We start from the raw sequence: 26,476 nt of genomic DNA on the forward strand, positions 1-26,476 counted from the left end.
AGTTCAGTTTGTGCAGCAGGCTCTGTCTTCAGTCTGCATGGTTGTGTCTGCAAATAAATACTGTCATGATGAGACAGATTCTGGGGTCCCTGTCTTTTTGACTGCTGGTTCAGTTCCAATGGAATGGTAGGGGGTGGTTTGAGTGTGGACACTCCCTTCCATAGTGGCTGTCTGTTTGGGTTTGACTGTTGTTCAATGACTGAACTTTGCAGCATAATGCCGTTAGTGTGGTGGGTAGTCCCACGACTGGACAATGTCTCCTCTCCAAAGTCTATAATGTCCAAGACCAGAATTGTTGTTGTGTTCTAACAGAATCCTTTCGGTATTTTGTCTCTTCCCTCTGCTAACTGAAGTTGTGCAAGGCTGGTGTCTACACTCAGAACCGTGTCCCATGAAGCACAATGTCCTAGTCTACTTGGTAGTTACTTGTGATGAACCTGTTAGGTGGCGAACGGTTAGACCAAGACACAGAGGTTTGGGTGTCTGCTTTCGGCCCTTAGAAGCAAGACACACTACATCTTGACAAATGGATAACACTTTAAGACTCCAGTCATGTGGTATATTGACATAACATGCCAGTGCAGGTTCCTCTGAAGCACCAATAATCCAAGCAATCAGATTATACAGTTCAAGTGGCACAACAGATTTCGCTACAGTCCCATTTAGGTCATCAGATGAGGGAGGCCATGGGCGTGTCCTGCCAGGGGAGTCCCATAGGAGCCTCTGTACCATCAGTGCTGCACCATGAAGTGTCCTTGTGTCCTCATTAGTTTTGCCAAGCTGCTGTTGCACTGCGTCTTGTGTCAGTGTCCCTTTGTGGTTGGCTTCCCTCTGTTGTTGACTCTGTGGATTCTCTACCTGATGGCTGAGGCAGACGGTGTCTGAGCTTATCTGCAGCAAGTGTCTCAACACAAACCAGCTCACATATATTGACGTGCTCGGGGAGTGAAAGACCAGCTGAGGGAAATCAAGGGTCAGCCTCCTCTTCATCCATCCATCCTGCAACATATCAATACAACGGTATTTGATTAGAGTATATATATTCAACAATACAAAGCAATTTACCATTACAGACTTTGGGGGAAATATTTACCATCTAAACATCCATATTTAAGCAAAGAGGCATAAACATTATGAGTCTGGAGGTTCAAAATTATGGAGAATGATTTATCCATCGCTTAGAATTGCTGCAATGTTTTCCCTCCAAAGCTCACGTGGACAACGTTGGTATTTCAGTTCCATTACCTGGAGTTCGAAGCATCAACGTCCTCATGCTCTTTCACTATAGTGATTAACTTTCTTCTTTGCTGATCCATCCTCAACACCTCTTAGAGCCTACATCGAAGGCCGGCTCATTTCTGAAACAAACACACACACACACACACACACACACACACACACACACACACACACGCACACACACACTTAAATAATGCAGAAATCGTATGTATATACAATATATCAAGATGTGTGCAGTCTGAGCAAATTATTACGATGACCAGTCTCATGTTTCTTCTTCTGTGGTCCCAGTAACGGTTGCAGTGGACTCGGCCAAGAACCTGGTGTACTGACGGTAACAGGACTTGTGCTATCGAACTTCCATGGCCACGCAGTTTTTATCTTTAATGTTTAAAAGAACCCCAGTGTCTTCCTTCATCTCGGCAGCTTCCAGCAACAAACCTTTAATGAAGGATGATAATTACATGGTGTCTGTCTGTGTTTGTGTTACAACAAGTATAACATACAATATTACAACCCTATGAAAACACAATATACAAGTACCCTATATTAAAACAAGTACAACCTGGCCTACAGAATTAAATTCAGAATCACCACAACTGTAAACAAAATAGAATAATCTTACACACTTACTTATTTAGGGTGTTTGTGTGTTCATGTAAGAGACAGATTGTTTTTACACACCTGCTGATGGCGGCTGAAGGTCTTTCTCAGTGAAAGATGATCCTTGGTGCGTTTGTCAGGTGATGTATTTATCCACTTTCTTACAGATGATGCACAAGGCAGGCGGACCAGGACCACAGCAAACATTAGGTAGACCCAACCAGACCAGGACCAGAGGAAACAATAGGTAGACCCAACCAGACCAGGACCAGAGGAAACATTAGGTAGACCCAACCAGACCAGGACCAGAGGAAACAATAGGTAGACCCAACCAGACCAGGACCAGAGGAAACAATAGGTAGACCCAACCAGACCAGGACCAGAGGAAACATTAAGTAGACCCAACCTGGACCGGAGTTTCTTTCTCGTAGTTTCTAAATACGAAGAAGAAGAAAACCTGCTTCACATGCTTGTCACAGGAAGAAGCTGTTTGAAAATCCGTCTGATCAGGTCTGGATTATTTATTTCCTTGAAAACGGTTTGAGAGTTAGGAGAAAATTCTGACTCTTGTGAAGACGGTGTTAAAATTCCTCCTCTGGGTTACATGAGAGGGTTTGAGCTGGTGGAGTAATATCTTGTTTGGACGGTTGGGGGCAGCATTATTCCGTACGGCGTACAGTCTGCCGGAAATCAGGAAGAAGAAGAAGAAGAAGAAGCGAAACTGCTTCCTTTGGGTTGGTGAGCGCAGCTTCGCCCGGACATGTCGGCTGACCGAGAGCCCGTCAAGGAGCCGCAGCGACCCGGGGACGGGTTTAGGACTCCGGGGCTGAGGGGGGCTCAGACCACCACCCTGTTCAGAGCTTTCAACCCGGAGCTCTTCATCAAACCCGTGAGACTCCTCCACACAACAACACTGCATCAGCAGCCGCTCTCTCCTTCGACGAGTCCCTGTGGTGCTACGGATCAACTGGTTTCCCTGCTAACCAGTGACCCATTTAGATTGTTCTTTTAATATTATTTTAACAGAATATTCAAGCAGCAACCTCTTAGTGCACTTATATGCTCTGTCAGTCCAAATCTATCTCTGAATGAAGAGGAAATTAAAAATGTATATTTAATCTGAGTCATGGATTAATTGAAAAACGTTATCAATTGATTCATCAACTATTAAAATAATTGGTTGGTGCAGCCCTAATTTAAACTCCATTAAGCTGATTAAACTGAAATAAAAAGTATCAGGTAAAAGTTCAGCCCTAAAATGTTTATCTTTCAAACCAGACCTTCTTAAAAAGCAAAAAAAATGTAGGTAGGTGTAATATATAACAACAAAACATAATTTACCCCCTAAAAATGGGTGGTCCTATATTTTTGTCATGTATTGTATATGTAGCCTGGTGAAACTGAACGGCACAGGACACAGAGATATATTATTTTGGGGTCTTTATTCTGAACAGAGAAATTGGTGTTCAATTTAAATGGAATAAGAGAAATAAAATACGAAACAAGGAGAAGGCTTTCTGTTGTATAATTCTTACAGAAACAAAACCAAATTGGTACCAGTGGAGGACTCGCCTCTACGCACTGAAACTTATCTGTAAGACTCTTAATAAGCATAAGTATAAAGTGCAAAAATATCTCAGAACATGTCGGCTAACTACTTAGGAGGGCAAAATGATGTCTCTAACAGCTCATCCCTGTAACACAAATAACCCACAAATTCACAGTAAACAACTTTACATTCACATGTCTTGAAATGTTCCAGTAAATTCAATTCAATTCAGTTTTATTTGTAAAGCGCTAAATCACATCAACAAACATCTCAAAGCGCTCCTACAATGATAGAAGACAACAGAACCCAACTAAACCTTCCAGAGCAGCAGAACAAGCAACAGTGGAAACCAGGAAAAACTCCCTCGCAGGAAGAAACCGTGGGGCGGACCCTAGACTCTGGAAGGACGGCCATCCGCCTTGACCGGTTGGGGGGAGAAGTACATGGGATAGGACAGGGAGAGAGAGGAATAGAAGAGGGAGAGAGAGAGTGGCAGACAGGCCAGATAAGTACAAATACTAAGAAAAGTCTATGATGAGCGTTGGCCTGATGATGAACCAATCTCAGTCTGGAGTTTAAGGGCCGTGCCGTTGCGGTGGGGTCCCGGTGCTGTGGTGGGGTCGGGTAGTAGGACCGTGGTAACTCCACTCTGGGAGTCTTGGGTCTGATCCCCTGGATCCTGCTCCCCTCCTGTCAGGGAGAAAAAAGACGGCGGCAGTATCTGGTGGCTCCAGTAATGTTGTTACACAGAGAGAGAGAAAGAAAGACAAGAAACAGAACCTCCAAATGTAGAGTTACTCCCTTTAACGGGAGAGAGAAAATCCCCTCAGCAGTCTAGGCCTAGAGCAGCTCAACTTAGTGCTCCTATTTTATTCCTAATGAGAAGCTTTTTTTATGATAGCTTAAAATGTGAGGAACTTGCTTGTACTAACGTGTGCATCTGTCCAGGAGCACAAAACAACGTGGCGGCGGCACTACGCCATGATCTCGGCCTTCAACACGGACTAACGATCTGTTAACCTTCAACAAATACAAACATGTCAGTGTGCAGCAGTTCACAGAATACGGTCACAAATTACTTTATTAAGGGGCCGTCCGCACCAGGAAACCAGTTAACCTAAACAAGCTGTTTTTGGCCAATCGTCCACATGAGGTGTTTGTTTTAGGAGCCCGAAGACGGATGTTTTGAACTGCGGTCAAGCCGGCCGTCCCTCGTTTCTGTTTGGTGAAGTGAGCCGCGCCGAGATTTTTATGGTCGCTCGTATTGGGAACTTTATAGTAACGACTCGGAGCGGAGTTGAGCTCTCGGTTTTCAATACAAAAAACATTTTGAAATGATATGGTTTCCACTTTGTTTTTCCAATATGGACTGATTAGAAACTCGTGTTGTGGGAGACGTGATTCAACACAGATTTGGAATCTGTTACCTGGGAGCTATTAAGCTTAAAAAAATGACCATAAAAAGATCATAGGAAGAGCTGTACCTTCATCAGCTTATATACTTATGGGATCCAATACGTTCAAGCAGGATGGCGTCTCACTTCCGGGTTTCTCTCGTGACTGTTACCCACCGGAGGTTATCCAAATAGAAACAGCGCCATCTGGGGGCGTTGTTGATTATGGTAACAGTTTTCCCACCCGGCTACATACAGTAAATGAAAAAAAAAATCAAAATGCGTCTCTGGTATTTTTAAGGGGGCCGGGCCAAATGTGGAGGTGGGCTGTATCCGGCCCGCGGGCCGTAGTTTTGGGACCACTGGTGTAGACGGCTGGAGGTGATGTAGCGTCGACACAGGCTGTGCAGAGGAGGTTCACAACAATATGTAGCATCACATATCATCTGCATATGGACTATGAATTAGGCTTTATGGTATTTAATAGGTACTCCCATCAGTACTCAGTATTGGCAAGTAATTAAAAGTCAGTACTGGTGGTTGTACTCATCCTTGAGAAGAGTAGTATCTGTGCTTCCCTGGTTTAAATTTTGAATAAATGTTTAGATGTTCATGTTGATTTTGAAATAGTTTTCTGCGCTGTGTTGATGTTTCACATCTTGGTCCGTATCAAATGGCTCAATATTCAGTGTCCATGTAAACGGGCCAGTCTGGTCCTCTGATCGGAGACAATTCACTCTGATTATGATCCAAACGAACCCTTAAATCCAGAAAGTTCTGTCCTTCAGATCGTTTCTTCCAAGTAACAGTTCTCTTTGTCTATCACAACTTTAGTTTAATAAGTTGATGTGCTGATTACTTTCACGTTCCTTCATTTTAGATTTGCATGAACTCAGTCCGTGGAAACGGTTCATCACAGTTCAGTCCAGCTATGGGTCATTTTACCATGACGGTTAAATTTACAATATAATCTGCAGGTCTGCTCAGTCCCGGCAAAGTAAATCCTGTAAATACTTCCTTCTCCATCTGGATCAGTGTGAAAGCAGAGGTCTTCTAACACGGAGCTCTGCTGCTTCTGCAGAACAAACCCGTGATGGCGTTCGGCCTGGTCAGCATCACGCTGTGTGTGGGCTACCTGGGGTACCTGCACGCCATGAAGGACAACGACCAGCTGTACGAGGCCGTGGACAGCGAGGGGGAGCGCTACATGAGGAGGAAGACCTCCAAATGGGACTGACTGACTGTGTGTGTGTGTGTTTTAACACAATATGCACAGAAGTACTGGAGTATTAAAACATGTTAATAAAGATACATTTTAATATTCCTTGAAGTTATTTCACTTTCTCTTCACATTAGAATAAAACTGTGTGTGTGTGTGTGTGTGTGTGTGTGTGTGTGTGTGTGTGTGTGTGTGTGTGTGTGTGTGTGTGTGTGTGTGTGTGTGTGTGTGTGTGTGTGTGTGTGTGTGTGTGTGTGTGTGTGTGTGTGTGAGTGATCAGACATATCTACTGCCCTCATTTTAATGATTACTTTCAGTACACCCTTTTTAATTAATGATTTAAAATGAAGTTAGTGTGGGACATCACGTTTCCAGCCCTGATTTGTGAGCGAATCTGCGAGTTCTTTAATTGTTAACTACAAGCTCCTGGGGCAAAAATCCCCAAGTGGTATTGTTGGCAGTCTTTTTAATAATTAAATTAAAACAAACCTTTGCACGGCCACATAATCAGTGAAAATGAAAGAACCTGGGTTTGCAGAGTTGGTTCAGTTGAAGAAACAGCTTCCAGGGAAACGTCCTTTCCTCATGTCTTCAGGTGAGGAAGACAGTTGCGTAGCGTTCTCCGAGGTACCCAGAAAAAAAAGGTAATCCAGACCGGGCTCCCTTTGGCCAACGACCTGAATCGTCAGCTTAGTTCTGTGGTTCCACGTGTCCTCTGTGCTTCCTTGGTCCAGCAGCTGCAGGACAGGTGTCCGTCCTGTAGTCTGGTTCAGTGGAAGGAGCGAGGAGTGGTCAGTTCAGGGGGGTTTAGTACCTGAGTCAGGCCTCTTGGACACCTGCTGAGTCTGGTCCGCTTGGACCAATAGGTGGCCGGGCCCAACACTCCTCCCTCAGCCTCATTGCTAAAATCACTGTGTGGTTCTATCTTACAATAAATGTGACCGTCTCATCGATTGCCTGTCGCAGATATTTGGCTCCATTTCCATTTAAAATACCAAACTGATAAACATCCATGACGTGAGAGATGTTTAAAACCAGGATAAAAACAACCTCTCTGATTAAACCTGGTTGTCACCTTCATCATTCAGCTGCCTCCTGGCTTTCAGCACAAGTTCCCTCAGTCTAAACCCTCCTGTTCCGTGAGGCCAGACTCCTGTCTGCTGCAGTTTGAACAGTTTGAAAAGCTACTGTACGAATACAGTGACCTTTCAAACTAAAAAGTATTTTGAAGGTGCGTTGTGAATTTAGCTATACTATTTCTGATATTGCAGGAAAAACCCAGTGGCGACCCATCCCATCCTGACTTTGTGCCATCCATCTTCATCCATCCACCACTGGAGACACACAAGACATCGAACAAGCTACGACGGTATGAGACAAGGAAGGAACAATCGCAGAAATCGTCAGAAGGAAGTGACGGTATGAAGAGAGTCATCATGAGAGTGAACCTTGTGAGGAAGAAGACCATTCACAAGAAGAGGACGCTGTCGGTTTTCTGGCCAGTGTCACCGAGGAGGAACGAGCAAAATATCTTGCTGAAACAGAACATTTAAAGAGAGAGAGAAATGATGGTGTAGCTGATGTAGGTCACCTGGAGAAGAGGTTTGAAGAAGCTCTTGATGTTGGATCAATCTTTACCATGTGAAATATGTGTAAACACCAGTAATATACAGTGATGTCATGAATGGCTCCTTGCTTCAGATACATTGCACTTCATTATTGGTGAGTTTCATGCAAAAAAAAAAAATCATGTACTTATATTTTAGGTCTTTATTATTCAAAAACCACGAGCCACCATTGCATGCACACACAAACACACATACACACAGATGAGAGGTCCACTCTGATTGCAGATCACCCCGGGGTGATGGGCTGTATCATCTCCTATGATCAAGGAGGTGGATGGACAGAGTGGTCGTGGACAATCGAGGCAGGTGGAAGCAGGGGGCCGGCGTTCGCTGTGGCGGCGCAGCAGTTCCCAGCATGACGGTGCAGAGCTCCGTAGGCTCCAGGTCATTCTGACCGCTAAGGCCAGTAGCGGCCTTATCTCCAGGACGAGGATCCTGGATCCGACCGGGGCAATGGAGACTCCCAGAATGCCGACGTGAAGCAGACGTTGACGTCATGGATGACGCCTGCTGATCCGGGACCGCGACGGGCCCAACGCTGGGCTTCAGCAGACTGGACAGCCGTCAAGGAGTTAACTAGCGGAGAGGGAGCCACGGAGCCCATGGACACCGGGCCGTCCGAGCCTGGAGCCGTAGAACCACCACAGCAGGTGCAGCAGTTCAGTCCAGGCCGACACCACCAGCCAGATTTTGCTCAATCTGCGACAACACCTTGAATCAATTAGAGAGTGGGAGTGGAGATGACAGTTCGGACTGGAGTCCTTCGCTTGCCCTGGATTACGACCTCTGTCCATGATCGCTGGTTGGGTGTAGAGCAGGAGGGCGGCCATGGGTTGGAGGAATCGCAGAGTGACGTGTCCTGCAAGGCCACAGAGAGGAACGCAATCCGCCTCGACTGCCTGTGGGCCAGCGCCATGAACCTGGCCAGCAGAGCATCTTAACTCCTCAGCTCATCTGAGAGCCAGCGAATATCCTCCAACAGGTCAGCCATCTTTTTATTAGCCTTCCTGAGTTGTGGGTCTTCTTTGGGAAACATGGAGGTAGCCATTTAAATACAAATCTCAATGGAAACAAAAAATCTTTTGACTTATTTCAAAAATGAGTCATAAGGATTTTTTAATTTGAGTTATAGTAGCACAAACTATTTTGTGAAGTAGTTGTACACGGACTAACCACAGCTTCAAAATGTCCATTAAATGGTTCTTTATTGGCCTGGATCACCAAACACATTCTGGAAAAAACATGTTTCCCTTTTGAACTTGATTCGTGTCAACTCCGCCAGACACACTAAGATGTATACCATTCTAATTCTTCCCGGCCAATAAGGATCTAAAGATCTTAATTATGTCGTAATATGATTTAGTTACTCTGATATGTAATAAAAATACATCATGTAAACTTAAGTTGTGATTTCAAGATTTCCAAATATCTTCACTTTCGAACTCGTCCTTTGTTACACAAACAACACAAACTGAAGGGAGAATGGTGGCCCCTAGTGGCCATTATTGTCATTCAATTTGAGAAGATTCTGATGAAAACTTTTCAAGGTACATAAATTCTAAGGAAAAGTTTTGACCTGATTTTGGCGCGAGAGCACAGGTCAACTCACTCATAGGTTTTCATTTTCAAGCGCTTGTGTATGTATTCAACAAATAAACAAAGTGCTTGACACAAAAAACTTAAGTCAACAATGTCATGTCAATCATTTCCTTCCACTTGGTTTTACTGAGCCTGAATAAATTTGTGTCTAAACCAGGAGTATGATGGATAAGACAGGGAACCCATCCAATCAAAGCTGTGGTTCATGTCCTGTGAGATATCCTGCTCCTCAGGTGTTGACCTGAGGGTACTTCAATGACAGTGTTGATGACAAGAGATCAGGTGAACCGGTGAAACATACTGTATCTGCAGGCATGGCAGATGCTGAACGCCCCTTGAAGAACATTTTATTTGGTTCTGTTAATTTGGACCTTCTGGGAATTTGTCCAGTCAAACTGTGGGGACAGACACAAAAACCAGGGAGATCGTACTGAGGGTACATCCAGCTCATGTCAGGACTCTGGTTTAGGGAAGGTCAGATCTAACTGAAGACCTCTTTTGCACATATCTTGCTTTTTAAAGTCTTGAAACTTTGCAGAAGTCAAAACCTGTCTCCACTGTATGGACAGTGTGTCTGCTGGAGATACAGAGAAACTGGTCTGTGTTAAGAGTAGATGGACCAGTAGATGATGTTGAAGAGGACGTAAGATCCGGGGAAGGCGATCCGGGAGTACTTGTCTATGGCATGTGTATCAATCCAAACGTTGGTGTAGGCGCCGGAACCCACATGACCAGTGACCTGGTCAGTCTCCATGGCCAGCTGCACCAGCATTCTCTCCTGCTTCACCCCATTCCCCTCTGGCATGCCGTAATTCCCAGTGGTGTTGGCGTCCACCTCGCTGTAGCTGGCGGACATCATGCCAGGATGTGCTATGCCACAGGTACATGGGAGCTGCAAGCAGAGAGAAAAACACATGCATGGAGATTTGACAGTTTTTACCCAGTCATTCTCTAAGGGCAGCATGTTCTAAGGCCTATTTACACCACAGCCATCGACTGAAAACAACGTTGTTTTTGCATTTTGGGGTGGGGGTGGGGGTCCACTTGGCTCGAACGTTCCGGTTCTTTCACAGCCCCACATTGGTGGTAAATCACAGGAATTGATGACTCTGCGTCGCCGCCACCATTAATATCAAATACATTAAGAGGTAAAAATAACCAGCGTGGACAGAAAAGACAACAATAATCAACTCAATGTTATAATCGGCATGTGAACGAAGTAAGTTCAATCATTTTTAAGCTGTTTACAAATTAAAAGAACTTTTCAGAGCTTCATAAAATAGACAGAAACTAATGTTCATGATTAAACATTTTTAATATCTTATGGGTTAATTTTACTCTCCGTTCATTACGAGGAGCACAGAGGCTTTTTTCTGTCTTCCTTTCTCTAACAACCAATCAGCTTTCAGCAGACTGCATCACATATAATAACGTGGTCGACCACGCCTCCTCACGAAGATAAAAGTTACTGTCAACTCGTTGCTAAGAGTTGCTTTTAGAAACATCTAGAATCACTTTTAAGCTGAGATTCCTTGCTAAGAACTTTTACGCTAAGATAGGAGCTCTCCTAAGAGACTCTGAGACGCTTCGTGGTGAATACAGGCAGAGGTTTTTATGTGGGCCCATGTAAATGAAAATTCTTTTTTTTTTTTTTAAATGTAGATGTAAATACCTGGTTATGTGTATATGGGGCCTTAGAGTCACTCAAAAAACACTGAATCAAATATGAACCCTGACAAGTTTTTGTATTTGTTCCCTGAAACCAGTGTGAGAAGAAAACAGCAGAGCAGTAAACTGAGCGACGTCCAAACTGCAGTGCACAGTGGTGATTCGTTGGGAAAGAGGCTGCATTATAACAAGAAACAACACCAGGCGGCTGCCTGCATTAGTGGGGCGACTGGCCTGAGAAATCCTGATACTGACCCTCTCCCGCAGCTTCCTCTCCTTCCGCTCCTGCAGAGTAGACAGGTAGTTGACGGCAGCGTACTCTATGACAGAAAGGAAGACGAAGACAAAGCTGACCCAGAGGTAAATGTCCACAGCTTTGATGTAGGAGACTCTGGGCATGGAAGCGTTCACTCCAGTGATGATGGTGGACATGGTGAGCACCGTGGTGATCCCTGTATCAGGACAGACCAGAGCAGGTTTAAGATGTGAGGATTTCTGACAGTTTTAATTTCAATATCCCACAGTTGTTTTTTTTGTTTGTTTTTTATATTACTGCAGTCTGCAGCATCTTAAAGATGGGCTCTCTCACCGAGAGGCACCCTGGCGGGCACAGCCCTGCGGTCGATCCAGAAGGACACCCAGGACAGCATGACCATAAGGGTGGCAGGGAAGTAGGTCTGCAGCAGGAAGAAGAAGATGTGACGCCGCAGAGTGAAGTTGATGTATAGACGGTTGTACCAGCCTGCAGAGGAAGAGCAAGATGAAGCTGAGATACTGTGGACCTGACGTCAGAGACCAAGAAGACCCACGGACAGTACCTGTGCTGCTGTAGAAGGCCAGCCTGGTGGTGGTGTGGAACTCCTGGATGAGGAACTGAGACAGAGAAATCCTCTCGTCCGTGTTTAACGACCTGTTCCCTTCTTTCCAATACAACATCAGATCGTCGTCTGTGTATGCATCTGCAGGGACGGAAACACAATCCAGACTTTAACTCACACTGTTTTTATAGTTGTTTGGCAGGTTTTGTGAAATTTTTCAATACTTCTTATATTAAAAAGTGGCTAACATATAAAACATTTCAAAATATAGTGGTGAGTACCATCTGTGACCTCTCATTGTTACTGTATGACCACAGAAAGCTGCAACAGTGCCGCAGAAAAACCTCCATTTAACTAACAGAACAATAAAAATATCTCCAGAAAGAAAACTGTCCATATATTTATATATACCAGGGGTGTAATGGAACACACAAGGCACGGTTCGGTACAGGTTTGGTACAATGGGAAAAAAGCAACAAAAAGTCAGACATGTTTTTCATTTATTTTGAACACACTGCAAAACTAAATGCCATCTCCTGTTATAAAAAAGTATAAAATAATTAAAGCTGTAAGCAGCGTTGAACGGGTCCTCGCACCCCCACGCATGTCGGAATGTGTGGCAGTTCGAGGTTTTGTGCGTGTACGCCTCACTTCCTGTTTCCAGCAGGTGGCGCTATGCCCAATGGTTGTGTCTCGTGACACTGATCAGATGTGGACTCTCATGTACGATAAATTAGCATTATGCTACTTCGTGTGTATGCTAATGAGCACTTATGCTAATGTTAGCCCGTATGCTAGTTTACGCGGATACCAACATTAGCCCGTTTGCTACTTAGCCCAAAAGCTGATCACGTTTAGTCTATTTTCTATCTCTTGTTCGGCAGGTTGTTGTCGCGCTTCTGATCTGCTCGCTTTGCCGCTCAGAATCACGGTTTAGCCACAGTCGCCACGTGTCCGGGGCGTTCTGTCACGGCTGTTTTTGAGGAGCCATTTTGGTTTTCCCATGTATTAGAATGAGAGGAGGGAGGTGGCGGGATTCGGCATTCGGAGCTTTGACGGCCAATAAAATCAAAACTGCTCGACTCGTCAAAAACTTGAACAGAATGTTTGACAAGTCTCTATGAGCTTGCCACCTCTTGCCACTGGAGTTTTTCTGTGTTCCTCAGGAGAAAACTGTTCCAGCTCCTTCAAGTTTGATCGTGTACGCTTGTGAACAGCAATCTTCGTGACCACAGATTCTCACTTCGACTGAGGTCTGGGCTTTGACTAGTCCATTCCAACATATTCATACATGTCTCCTTAAACCACTTAAGTGTTGCTTTAGTCTCAGTCTCAAATCACTGACAGACTGATACAGGTTTTGCTCAAGAATATCCTGGTATATATCACCAAACATCTTTACCTAGACACAGACCAGTGTCCCAGTCTCTGCTGCTGATAACCATCCCCACGGCATGATGCTGCCACCACCGTGTCTCACTGTGAGGACGGTGGTCTTGGGGTGATGAGATGTATTGGATGTGCGCCAGACATAGCTTTTGGCCTTGATGGCCGAAAAGTTAAATTTTAGTCTTATCTGACCAGAGCACATTCCTCCATATGTTGTGGGAGTCTCCCACAAAACTTTTTGCAAGCTCAGCTGAAAGTAATGGCTTCCTTCTGGCCACTCTTCCAGAAAGCTCGGCTCTCTGGAGTGTGCAGCTTATTGTGGTCCCATTGACAAACACTCCAGCCTCTGCTGTGGAGCTCTACAGCCGTTCCAGGGGGACCTTTGTGTTTGCAGAGCTCCTTGGTCTTCATGGTGGTGTTTAGTTAGTGGTGCCTCTTGCTCAGGTGTTGCAGCCTCTGGGGCTTTACAGAAAATGTGTATACTGTATATACTGACAGATAACACGACACTTAAATTCCACACAAGAACAATTTATTTCACTAATTATGTGACTTCTGAATGTAATTTGTCGCACCATAGCTTTTTAGAGGCTTCATAACAAATGGGGTGAATTCATATCTGCATGCCAATTTTCAGTTTTTTATTATTTTTGTATTATTTTCTATACACATATTCCCCATTTCACTTCAAAACTTAGATTATTTTGTGCAGATCCCTCAAATAAAATTGAAATTTATAAAAAGTAATTAAATTTGAGGTAAAAAGCTAAGGCAGGTGAATACTACTTCAAGGCACACTGTATATCGTTGTACTGGTGACCCTGAGTTGCCCCTCATTCTGAGTGTGTGTGGTTGTCTGTCTCTGTGTTTTGCCCAATGATAGGCTGATGAACTGTCTAGGGTGTAGCCTGCCCTCGATCATAGTACAGGATAAGTGGTAGAGAAGATGGAAATATATATATTTATATATATATCAAACAAAAACACGCATTAAACTTGATCACTTACAGCTCTCGATCTCCAAAGAGCACGTCTGTGTGTCGAGAGGGAAACGACTTAGATCCATACTGCACATGGCTGTGACCGTCACCCTGCAACGAAACAACAGTGAGCTGTGCAGACTCCTCCAATAATGTACAGGATGGATGGATGGATGGATGGATGGATGGATGGATGGATGGATGGATGGATGGATGCCTTCCTGATCCCATGAAGTTAAAACTTGGGTAGCAGATGGGTGAACAGATGAGCCTTGACCCTTCCATCCACGGATGTTCAATACAACATTTTTCTTTTTTTTGCAGCAGCAGCAGCAGTGATTTTAGCTGGCTATTGAACAATAAACACAGAATTCCAATACAATTATGAAACCTATATAACTCTGGCATTGAAATGTAAATCAACCTGGATATTTATTGATAGATACCGTCTATCTAAGGCAGTGGCTTGGTGTCTGGGACAGTAGTTTTCCAAGGCAGAGAACTTCAGGAAAACTGGGGCGTAACTAAGGAGGCACACGACGTAACGGCTCGGGTGTCACAGTAGTCACAATAAAATGGACAAATGGACAACGTGATTAAACCAACTACTAGCTGTAGTTACATGGACCAAAATTAACCCGATTAAATTTGCATCACCTAAACATTTAAATCGGACTGTGTTTGCACAGCCCAATTGACATTTTGACCGGATCAGAGGAGGTGGTGTAGTCCGTTACTCTCATATGACCACTTTTTTCAGTAATGAGTAATCTAATACATTACTATTTCATTACTATTTCACGTTGCTATTTCTAAACCAATGATCAGATTAAAGTTACTTCTCCTAGTCACTGTGCGTTACTGTTGCAGCGTCCAGTAGGATGTAAAGCCGCTTTATTATTAAACAGAACACACACACCTACACACACACACACACACACACACACACACACACACACACACACACACACACACACACACACACACACACACACACACACACACACACACACACACACGCTCCACACGCTCACCTGACCCGCCCCCTCCTCCACTCTCAGCCAATCAATCAGTGCAAATAAATAAATAGGTAAATAGTGCAACAACAGACGTGGTATCACGTGGTAAATAAATACCAGTAATAGTAAAAATCTGATAATAGGTCAAAGGTTAAAATATGTACTGTATAAACATGGGGCAGGAGGTCAGGCAGTAGGGGGTGTTTTCGGCAGCTGCCGCAAGTAACTTGTAATTTAACTTAGTTACTTTTAAAAACAAGCAATCAGGTGCCACATCGCACACGAAAGCGTACTGTTCTGGTCTCTTCTTGCACTGTGAAAAAAAGTCTATAGATTTTCCAGTGGAAAAACTGTCAAACCATGACAGTAAAACTGTAAACTTTAAAACAGTTTGATACTGTTGATATAACAATTAACCACTGAAAGTGAGTGACTCAGGAAAGAAAACTTTATTTTTTAAATTTCTTCTCCTGAAAAATTCCATTTCAATGAAACAGTTGATATCATTCTCATATAAAGAAGATTGGGCTGGATGCCAAGAATCTTTTGAATTTCCCCCTGATGAAAACTATGGGCTGTGGTCGAGTGATGGCGCCTCTGATTACATGGCTTGGCGGGAAAATGTAAAGAAGCGGTTTACAAATGCTCAAAAGTATCTCATGACTTTTCACAAGTGGTTCATTGTATCCAGAATGAAGACGAAACAATCCCTCGGTACTTTGACAGGCTCATTTCAATGAGGGATAATTGGCCAGAATGAAGGATTTGCAGTGCAAACATTGTTGTATAAAGTGCGACCTCACATTTCGCAGAATTTTAAGCAGATGCATCAGAATTGTCAGAGCAACTCAAGGAAGGATGCGACAGAAGGATTGATGTTGATATATAGACAAGAGTCATTTTCAAATAATAACCCATGTTCTTCTGTCAGCCAGATGAATCAGCAGCTGGAGTGTGGTTCTCCCTCCCCATCGGGACCGGACACTGCCCCCCCCCGATGCTCGGCAGCCCCCCAGACCTGGGGAGGCCCCAGCAAACCACCCCATAGAGCCACCCCCCAGCCTAGAAAGCACCAGACAGAGAATACAGAGAAGACAGGTAATCAGTGTAATCATTTTCAGTACTAACCGTTTGGTCTTGTAAAAATATAGATAATTTCATTACATTCTGTGACCACAAGTGTAAATTTAAAGGTTATTATAGTAATATTGTACCAGTCTGGTCCACTCAGGATGAAACTGGACTGTATGTGGTCCCTGAAGTAAATTAAATCATATTTAATAATTATCTTCTACACATCTTATATACATGTGTATATATGTATTTATATTGTATACATCTTGTATTGGTTCAGTTATGTGCTTTTAAATAACCAGAACATATTTGGTGTTTGGTTCCTTCAATATCAACTGGTCCTACAATTTGTCCTCGTGACCCGTCCCTCTGGAGAGAGGACACCTGTCTTCAGGGGACACTTGCCCTTGGATCGGTTAGGGGGGGCCCTACATCCCAGGTTTTACTGTACATGTGGAGTTTGACCTCCTCCATAAGTTTGCAGCAGAGATGGGTTTTCCAGCACAGACATGGTAAATGACAATTTGTAATCCAGCTGGCAGCACCAGAGAGCGCTCCATGGCCTCCAGGCGAGGTCAGCTAACTGTCATCTCTCTCAGCAATCTGCCTCAGTCTGGAAAATCTCCAACCAGCACCACACAGATTAAACCAAACCATGTGACCAACACGCTGGCATACCATCACCATATCCACAGAAAACACTTCCCAGGTAAGCTGAATGTCTTGACCGTTGTGAGGTTTCCACTAAGACGCCCGAAGCAACAACCAAAGCTGCCAGCTCCAGCGTCCATGTCAGGTCCGACCCTGCTCGCAAGACGGTGGATTTGTTTGAATGGTGTTTGTGGCAGTCTGTCAGTATGTCAGCTGGAGAGGTCACAACAGGAGGCAGATGGCCAGTTGTCACGGCAGTTTGGATTACAGCGTGCACAATTCCTATCGCTCACCCAAATCACAAGGTCACGCTCGGCAGCAGGAGTGCTCGTAATTGACAAAACATCATCCCCTCAAACAAACATCTTCAACGGTGACAGCTGGGACCACTTCATCTGCAGGACTGCCTGGTTCAATTACAGGCCTAAATAACTAAAAACATCCGGGCCTGGCCCACTCGGTTTCAGCAGATCACTTCTAAATCTGCACCACCTTTCTTCCTCCATCATGACAAAAGGATACAGCCTCTGCAACACTTTGGTGTAGTGGTTAGAACTCCCTTCGTAGAGCGCAAAGACTCTGGTTTGATTCCAGGCTCGTGGTGTCTCTAGCCCCCCTAATATCTGCGTTGAACTGATGTCTCTAAGCTGACTCTCATTGTGTCCAGGATCAACTTTGCTTTGCTCCGACTGCTGGAAACAAAGTGGAATCCATCAAACTTTGACAACCTTCATGAACAAAAGGAAAGTTGCTTGTGTCCCCCCGGCGAGCTCAGTTGGTAGAGCATGAGCCTCTCAATCTCAAGGTAGAGGGTTCGTGTCACACGCCGGCGCCACCTTCCCGCTCACCACCCGCAGGAAAGGTTCTTAATCAGTGCAATATGATCTGGGTGACGGTGCTCAGACTGCCACCCCCGTCACCCGGAAACGGATAAGCGGGGGAAAATGGATGGATGTGGATAGTGTAAAAAAATAAATGTCTCTAAAAGCGCTGCAAAAAATTCAGCTGCAATAGAGGCAGAGAGAAGCAATTGATCCGTGTCTCAATTCACCACATCAAGTTACACTCTGTTACCCTCTTTCTCACCCTCTGCCTGCTCTTCATTCTCCTCCTGTAGATCAAGCAACGTGGATTCTGAGCCTCTCCACTTTTCCTCCAGACTCTGGGATTTCCACTGGGATTTCCAAAGGATAAGCACGAAGTACTTTCATGTGAAAAAAGGACTTTGGAGCACTGAGCCACAGTCCAGGTGAGACGCTTCTGACCCGGTCTCTTGGTCAGGAGTGTCTTGACCCCAGGAAGCCACATTAGGATCCCATGTCTGGGATTGGTCTGAGCCTAGTGGCTCTTGATGCGCTGACTCCAGCCTCAGTCCGTCCTTGTGAAGCTCCCCCAAATTCTTCAGTGCATTTTGTTTGACAATCCTCTCCAGGCTGCGCTCTTCCCTTTTGCTGCTGCACCTCTTCCTCCCACACTTTTTCCTTCCACTCCACTTTCTCTGAACATGCTTGGATCCAGCACTCTGTGAACTGTGTGTGTGTGTGTGTGTGTGTGTGTGTGTGTGTGTGTGTGTGTGTGTGTGTGTGTGTGTGTGTGTGTGTGTGTGTGTGTGTGTGTGTGTGTGTGTGTGTGTGTGTGTGTGTGTCAGCAGGCAGGATTTAGTCACGTGGCGATAGCGTGCTCTCCCTCAAGCGGGGGCAGCAAAACACATGGCTGAGTCTCGCATGGAGGAGATGTGCAGGAATCTGTGCATATTTTCAGCAATTCCCGCTAATCTATCTTTTATAATGCGAGAAAATCCCACATACGGGGCTGTGTGTGTGTGTGTGTGTGTGTGTGTGTGTGTGTGTGAGGTTTTCCTACTGGGTGTGGCTGAAACTTGATGTAGGGAGGCCCACAACAACAGCCCTGGCACCCGGGGCCAGGGGGCCTCACCAGAGCCAGACCTAAGAAGGTTCCAGCAAATCATTCCGAGACGGCCACACCTTTATTGCTTCATTGCTTCATTGCTCTTTCTCGGCCCGGAGCAGGCTGGAACCCAACCCCCAGCCCCCCTGGACAGACGCCATGCCCCCTCAGCCCACTGTCCCACAAGACACCCATGCAATGACGCTCAACCCCCCCGCCACAAGCATGAAATATTCCTACACCTGAGAAAGACCACCTATTAATAGAAAATTGGAGACCTATTACACTCCTAAATATAGACTATAAAATCATCTCACTGGTGTCGACGCAGAGCTGTGGCCCATTCTTTGCGCCACGATTGTTGCGTAATGACGTTACGTCCCTGCGTCGTTCACAATCCCGCCTACATTTCACCGCACTCTACATCTGAAGAAAGCCTTGTGTTGTGGACCCAAAGTGGTTTTGATTTACTGGATTTCATGGACCTGAATTATACCTTTAAGGTGTATAGCTTGTATAGAATGTAGGTCTTCAGTTCTTATTGGCAAGTAATTATAGTATCTCAAGGTTCCGCTGACCTGAAGAACTATGCATCTACTTTCATTCGGGTTCAAGTCAAATAGTTAAAAATTTGTTTTGCACAGAAAAAAAGGGCTAAAAGAATTCACAGGTGAGGGCAATCAGGTTGCCCGGCTCTGCCAGTGAGGTTTCCCTTATAGTGTTGTTCGGTATATCGGTACTGTATTGGTATCGCGGTACTGACGCCTTTAAAAGGATACTATACTGGGCCCGGCTGGTACCGGTATCTTTTTTTTTTAACGTCACGGCGGAGCGTCACTGTTGTAATTTGCACCGAGGAGAGTCGTCAGTCTCTCTCTGGGGGAAGTGTCGGCGGGCTGCTCTGCTTTCTGACTTGTTTTACATGTTTTGGACAATCGAAAGTGTGGAAAAAAACGCTCCAACTTGAGATCCGCAACTGAATAAGCGCTTCATACTCGACCTACACAACTTCAAAATAAAAGTCAAAACAAAGTATTTTCAAAACAATCTTCTCCCAACCGAGCTTGTACTTTGAAAAGAATACCGCATGCGCATGCGTAAATGACATGGCGTTTGCGTCCATGTGAGAGAGCGCATGCGTAACTGACTCAAATGACCCGTGGAAACTCCAGAGAGAGAGAGAGAGAGAGAGAGAGAGAGAGAGAGAGAGAGAGAGAGAGAGAGAGAGAGAGAGAGAGAGAAAGAGAGAGAGGGAGAGAGAGAGAGACTGCTGATACAGCCACAAGGCCGTAACTTATAGAGCTATATGAAGTACTTTGGCTTCAAAACAAAAGAGCACGGCGTCTCGATCAACACTGAAGCTCCACTGTGAAAACGATGTTTGAGAACACGTCTGGCCAAGAGTGGAAACACTACTAACCTGCTAAACACCTGAAGGACAAACACCCAGACCTGCTTAAGGAGTTCAAAGAATGACCGGTAATAACTTATATACTTATGAAAATATACCTCTGGAAAAAAATGTAAGCTATTATAAATATAATAAATAATATAAAATGAATATAATATGAAAATATTTTATTTTCGCCATTTAATGTTATAAAGATTACTGCATAGTAACAAACCATTTAAAGACACTGGTCCTACTTAAGACAGGCTGGATCTAATGACATTTTTTGTGTTCTATTTATTTGGAAAAGTATCGGAAAGTATCGAAAGTATTGAACTACATGGTGGTATCGGTATCGATACCAAAATGTTGGTATCGTGACAACACTGGTCCTTTATTTAATTTTCAGGGAGTTGGCAACCCTAATGGGCTCACACAGTAGCAAGGCTACATGCTACAAGCTAACAAGCTTCGGGTCTCAAACAATAGTGAGGCTACATACTAAAGATGATTAAAATATGACTCATACAGTCATTAGCAAGATGGAACGTGTGTGCGCAGCACACTGCAGAGTGTAAATACAAAACACATACAGTATTCCCTGTCACACACTTGTGGCGGAATGCAGAAGTAAACGTAAAATCTAACAAATCACACATCAGGACTCCGGCCTGGACTTTTGGCACAGCTGAACAAAATTTCTTCTGCCAGAGGAAAATTATGTAATTTTGTTCTTATGGAGTATGACTTGGCCTTTAGTGTGTGTCCTCACTGTGTCTCCCCAGTGTGTTCTCAGTGTGTCCTCACTGGGGGCTTTTCCACCAGAAAGAACCAGGTGCTAGTTCGGAGCCAGGACCAGACTTAGCACCAGTTCTTTGTCTTTCCACCGCCAAAGCCGCGGCCAAACAGGGGCTAAACTGGTGCTACGCTGGCCCCACTTCGTTGCTGGGCCAAAGAGCTGTCTGTCCTCAGTGTGTCCTTAGTATATGTTTTCAGTGTGTGTCTTCAGTCTGACCTCAGTGCGTTCTCAGTTCGGCCTGTTTGTAGATCTACTTCTACACGCGTGTGCCATAGCACATTAGCATACCTTGATATATGTACAAACCTTTAGTAGATCACGACCTACAAGTCGAATCAATGAAATAATCAAGATAAACGTTTTCACCTCTCGGAAGCTCAAAAATCTGAAATGTAATATTCAACAATAAAATTTTCCTCTACCAAAAGGTGCACAATTTGGATGCGTTCATCCACTGATAGGGAATGTGAGCTGGGATTAGACCGTCGTGAGACAAGTTAGTTCTACCCTACAGATGATGTGTTATTGCTATAGTAATCCTGCCATGTGTCCCTGCTGAGATGAGTGGGCTGCCTATCTGTACACATCTGCTGCGGCTCAAATAAGAAAATATGGGACATATTGACAAACTTGAAAAAATTTAAAAATAATGCCCATGACGTAACATGTATAGAAGGCATGTATAGATGCGTACATGCAAAGGGAGAAGGATTTCGATGATCAGAACTGAATGTGTTTGCTTCCCTTCCAGGCAGCGTGAGAGAAGATTTAAATCGGAGGTAGCCACAGGCTATGAAATGTAGCACAGGACAAACGTCCTGTTTGTTTCTGTTGTCTGGACTTCAGACTACGCTTAAATTGACATTTTATTAATCTCCTGGGGGAAATTCCTTTTCTGCATTGACCCATCCTGTTTCTAGGAGCTGACGGGTGTCAAGGGTCCTGCTCAGGGACCCACAGCGGTGACCTGTCAGCTGTAGGAGCCAAACCTGCCAACTCCTGATCCCAAGTCTGATTCACTAATCTGTAGGCCACCGCTGTCCTCAACCATAGCACCCTAAAACTAGACTCATGTCTGAATGAAGCTGGGGGTCGCTAAAGTAGTTTATCAACTCATATTGCATTCCTGCTGTTGTTATTGCCTCCCTCTTTACAGATAAAAATATAAAGTCTCATGTGGGGTCTTCAACCTGAGCTTATTTCTGGAATACAGACCTGAAGGCCTGTGAGTTATTTATTCTGCTCCTCCTCTATCAAAGTACAATTCAGAATATTGAGTCAAATGGAAAGCAGCACTACTTCCCCCGGTAGAATCTAGGACCTCTCCACCCTTAATGCTGTTGAACTGTGATATAATCGCATCTTTATGAAACAAAGCAAGTGATACCTGAGGCTGTAGAGGACTTTCCCATCTGGGTAAACTCGTAGCATGACGTTGTCAGTGGTGGTGTCGTGGGTGAAGGACCTTTTAGAGTGGACAAAAAACATGTCAGGCACCCAGATCTTCTTCACCAGGCGGCCATCGAAGGTCATGCTCTGATTGTTGTTGCTCCTGAAGGACAGACGCTCGTCTTTCCAATAGTGCCTCAGATACAGAGTCATTGTAAAATCCTTGAAGAAGCACAGAAAGGTTTCAGTCCCGTCCCAATGATCAGAACATAAAGATTCATTACTGTACAATACGTACCATATCAACCTCGGATATTGCATCCAGGCTTTCGACCTGAACGTCCACTCCAACAGGGACTGCTGGCCCTGGAGGAAGACCAAGGTGCATTAGCATACTGAACATACAGAGCAGCCGGATATGAGACCTGGATTATCTGTGTGTATTTGGAGGTCATGATTCCTTTTTATTCCAGTCGTTTAGCGGCAAACAATCACTTCTGCTCTCTTTCATCCAAATCCCTGTAAAAGCAGTTGTGTGTGGAGCCAGCGGAGTGAGAACTCTAATCCTGACTGATATTATAGTGCCCACTGTTTTTGTTCTTCTATACACTAATTACAAAAACATGGAATAAAGTAGATTTTCATGTTAGCAAATTTGACCAATTAGATGGAGTCCGACTGAACCAAGTTGAGTTGACGATGGGTCAAACCTTTTGGCAACTGGCCAGAAATGTAAGGAAAATGACTTCAAACAACAAAGTCTGTTCCACTTCTGAAATGCAAGTGAGCATCCTGTTCAAACTAGATCAGAGAAGAGAAAGAGCACTGTTATAGACGTCACATACTTGCAATATTATGGTATGACACATGTTTAACTAATCTGCAGTCTAATTTAAAAGAAACAATTTTGAATTCCACTTGTTTGTTTGCTGCGACTAAAATTTAAGTTTGCTTCTTTACTGGCGCGGTTTGACATCGCTGACATATAATCTAGACACTTGTTGATTTATTAACTACGGGAAGAAACGGCCACTAAACAGCTCAGATCAACTACCAGCATGTAGACCGCAGCACACACCTCTTAGAAAGGGACGTCCAAGTGAACAATGTAGACAGAAGAAAAATTGTAATTTGGAGGCACACATCCTAGATACTTGGAGTGTGAAAAACACATTTCAACTTGCGTGGGCTGGAGTGGTAAAATAGTACCATAATAACCTTTAAATTTAAACTTAAACATACTTTCACAACTGCCAAACAACACCATGTAATATGACATAGATCCCAACATTTGTTCCCAGTCCTAGTAGGACCTGGCTCCAGTCGATCACCTTTCTTTTGCAATTTACACTTTCTTGTTGTATTTAATGGTGAACAGAGCACCTTATAATCTTTATTCATGATTTTGTTTGCCAGTGACTCGAGGGGACTGTGGATGGGATGTTGTAAACGGTTAAAGGGGACGTATGCAAAAGTCACTTTCTAAAGGTTTCTCCAGCAGTATTATTCGTCCCCGTACCTGGAATGACACCCCGGAAGTGAAGACAGTCTGTTGTCTTATTCTCTTGCTTGTTTAATTTTTTTCCAAAGTGTGTTGCTTCAACGAGTGAATCAGAAATCAAATTGTATGTCGTGTCATTGGGTGGTTTTAGCCGATCCCAATCCAGGTAGAGTCACCTTTGACCCTCCCACAACCAGACCGTTCAGCTCCGTTTGTTTCCCCTCGCTGCCGCTGCAGGTAAACAAACATGGCGAAGATACGAGCAAAACCAGATGAACCATTATTAATAGTATCAACGAGCAGAGGAGTTGATTTTTACTGCCTTCATCTGAGCCTGTGAGGACCCAGTGGATTAATTTGATCTTTAATGGGAATCTACCAACAAGACTTCCTAAAGGTTTGTATGTTGCTTTCATAACATCAGAACAACGTTGGTTTTGCTGCAAAACTTCTATTAAAGCTTGGATCTGTGGGAGGGTCAAAGGTCAAAGGTGACTCTACCTTGATTGGGATTGGGATTGGGATTGGCTAAAACCCCTGTGAACTGTGAGTAAAATACTCTGATATATATGCTTTTATATTACTTTTCAAAGTACTTTCTTTTTTGTAGATGAAGCGATTGTTTTATTTATTTTCTATGATTCAATTGTTGTTCAGGATATTCTCCTGTCCGCTACTAATTATGATCATTAGTAGAAGATAATGAAATTATCCGATCTCTGTGTGGCATACACATAGTTAGAAAAGTGCATAGTCACTCGGGCTGGTCTAAATAGGTATTTCTGTGCTGTTAAAACAGCCCATTTCTTTGTAGAGTAAATACTGAGCGCAGTGGTGGGTGGGGATGTGAGAACAGAGATTCTGTAGCTTGTCCACTTGTTCCACTTACTGCATCTCCAGGCTTTGACCACAGTAGAACCTGCGAGGAGAGGACCCGGTAAGAGTGACACCCTGTACTGGACACGTCACTGTGCACTGACACATATTTAACTGTTATCACACCTTAATGAGCCGAACGAGGACAACGGACTGGTTTTCCTGGCAAACTTCAAACTGAGCAACACTGAAACGGCCAAAATACTTGGGCTGGACCCGATTATTGGAATATTCAGGCCGTGGGTGATACACCATTGCATCCATACTACACTTCCTTAATGTTCCACGGCGATGGCGTTTACATCGTAGCTGGAGACTTTAATAAGACAAATCTAAAGACTGCACTCCCAAAGTTCCACCAGCATGTTAAGTGCCCGACAAGAGGAGGAAACACACTGGATCATATGTATTCCAACATCAAACACGGCTACAGAACCATGCCTCTCCCTGCTGCTCATCCCGGCACACCCCCCCCTCAGACGCAGAGACAGGTCCATCAAAAAGACTGTAACAACCTGGCCTGAGAACGCTTTTAGTGATCTGCAGGACTGTTTCAATCACACAGACTGGTCTATTTGAGCACCAAGACCTGGAGATATACACAGGGACAGTACTGGACTACATAAAAGTTCTGGATGGACACATCCGGGTTTTTACAAAAATGAGAAACCGTGGATGACCGGCCAGGTACGCTCCCTCCTCAAAGCCCGCGACATTGCCTTCAGGTCAGGTGACAGAGCACTCTACAGCACGGCTCGAGCCGATCTGAAAAAAGGTGTTAATAATGCCAAAGCGGACTACAACAGGAGGATAGAGTCCCACCTCACCAGCCACAGGCCACGGGAGGTGTGGCAGGGTCTACAGAGCATCACTAATTACAGAGGCTGTGATGCATCACCAGGAGACCTGAGTGAGTCGCGAGCAGAGGAGCTCAACAGTTGTTTCGCCCACTTATACACACCGCAGCGACACTCTTCTTCTGCTCCAGCCCCGCCCTCACCCTCGTCAGGATCCACCCCCCCCCACCCCCCCTCACTGTAAAACAACATCATAGTCAAATTCGCTGACGACACCACTGTGGTCGGACTGAGTTCAAAAGGAGACGAGTCAGCAGAGAGGAGGTGCAGAGGCTCTCAACCTGGTGCTCAGACAACAACCTGAAACTGAACGCAGCCAGAACGAAGGAGATCTTCGTGGACTTCAGGAGGAACAGAACCGAGCTGCTCCCCTTCTACATCGACGGCGACTGTGGAGACCGTCCACACGTTCAGGTTCCTGGGAGTCCAGATCAGACCTCCCCTGGACACACAACACCACAGCTGTCATAAAGAAGGCTCAGCAGCGTTTACACTTCCTGAGAGTTCTCAGGAGGAACAACCTGGACTGAAAGCTGCTGCTGGCCTTCTACCGCTGAACCACAGAGAGCCTGCTGACGTACTGTGTACCCCCCTGGTACGGGAGCTGCACTGAGGGGGACAGAGCCAGGCTTCAGAGGACGCTTAAAGCAGCACAAAAGATGGTTGGCTGTCCTCTCCCCTCCATAATGGACACTTCCTCCTCCCGCTGCCTCAGCAGAGTTCACAGCATCATCAAGGACAGCTCACATCCCGGTTCTCAGCTGTTTGAAAAGTTGCCCTCTGGCAGGCGCTGCAGATGTTTACACACGAGGACAAACAGACTGAGAAACAGCTTTTCCCCCAGAGCCATCATCACCCTAAACTCTCGCATGTAAATAACTGATGTCCAATACACATTCCATCACTGCTGCTACTTCTCACTGTGT

General features: G+C 44.7%; 2 protein-coding genes across 2 annotated transcripts in view; one reads left to right on the plus strand and one right to left on the minus strand.

Annotated features, from left to right (window-relative positions):
• Positions 1 to 2,545: 2,545 nt before the first annotated feature.
• On the plus strand, positions 2,546 to 6,109 carry smim8 (small integral membrane protein 8). The gene is made up of 2 exons (XM_080491423.1): positions 2,546 to 2,731; positions 5,867 to 6,109. Exons 1-2 carry the CDS (start codon positions 2,603 to 2,605, stop codon positions 6,020 to 6,022), a joined length of 285 nt encoding a protein of 94 aa, XP_080347549.1. The 5' UTR covers positions 2,546 to 2,602; the 3' UTR covers positions 6,023 to 6,109.
• Positions 6,110 to 7,768: 1,659 nt separating this feature from the next.
• LOC308125982 (gamma-aminobutyric acid receptor subunit rho-1-like) overlaps positions 7,769 to 26,476 on the minus strand; it is a 31,758-nt gene continuing 13,050 nt past the window's right edge. Inside the window, exons 3-9 of the mRNA XM_080490048.1 lie at positions 22,615 to 22,682; positions 22,315 to 22,538; positions 14,115 to 14,197; positions 11,718 to 11,858; positions 11,489 to 11,641; positions 11,155 to 11,351; positions 7,769 to 10,123 (exon numbers count right to left, since the gene is read on the minus strand). Coding sequence (XP_080346174.1) covers positions 9,836 to 10,123; positions 11,155 to 11,351; positions 11,489 to 11,641; positions 11,718 to 11,858; positions 14,115 to 14,197; positions 22,315 to 22,538; positions 22,615 to 22,682 — 1,154 coding nt within the window. The 3' untranslated portion in view covers positions 7,769 to 9,835. The remainder of the gene's footprint in view (positions 10,124 to 11,154; positions 11,352 to 11,488; positions 11,642 to 11,717; positions 11,859 to 14,114; positions 14,198 to 22,314; positions 22,539 to 22,614; positions 22,683 to 26,476) is intronic.

Source organism: Lipophrys pholis (genome assembly GCF_963383615.2).
Source record: "Lipophrys pholis genome assembly, chromosome: 21".
Lineage (NCBI taxonomy): Eukaryota > Metazoa > Chordata > Actinopteri > Blenniiformes > Blenniidae > Lipophrys > Lipophrys pholis.

Excerpts from the sequence above, each read along its gene's own strand:
- smim8 (XM_080491423.1), top strand. The coding sequence starts at position 2,603 with ATGTCGGCTGACCGAGAGCCCGTCAAGGAGCCGCAGCGACCCGGGGAC. Across the intron at positions 2,732-5,866 it reads CGGAGCTCTTCATCAAACCC|AACAAACCCGTGATGGCGTT; the intron begins GTGAGACTCCTC and ends CTGCTTCTGCAG.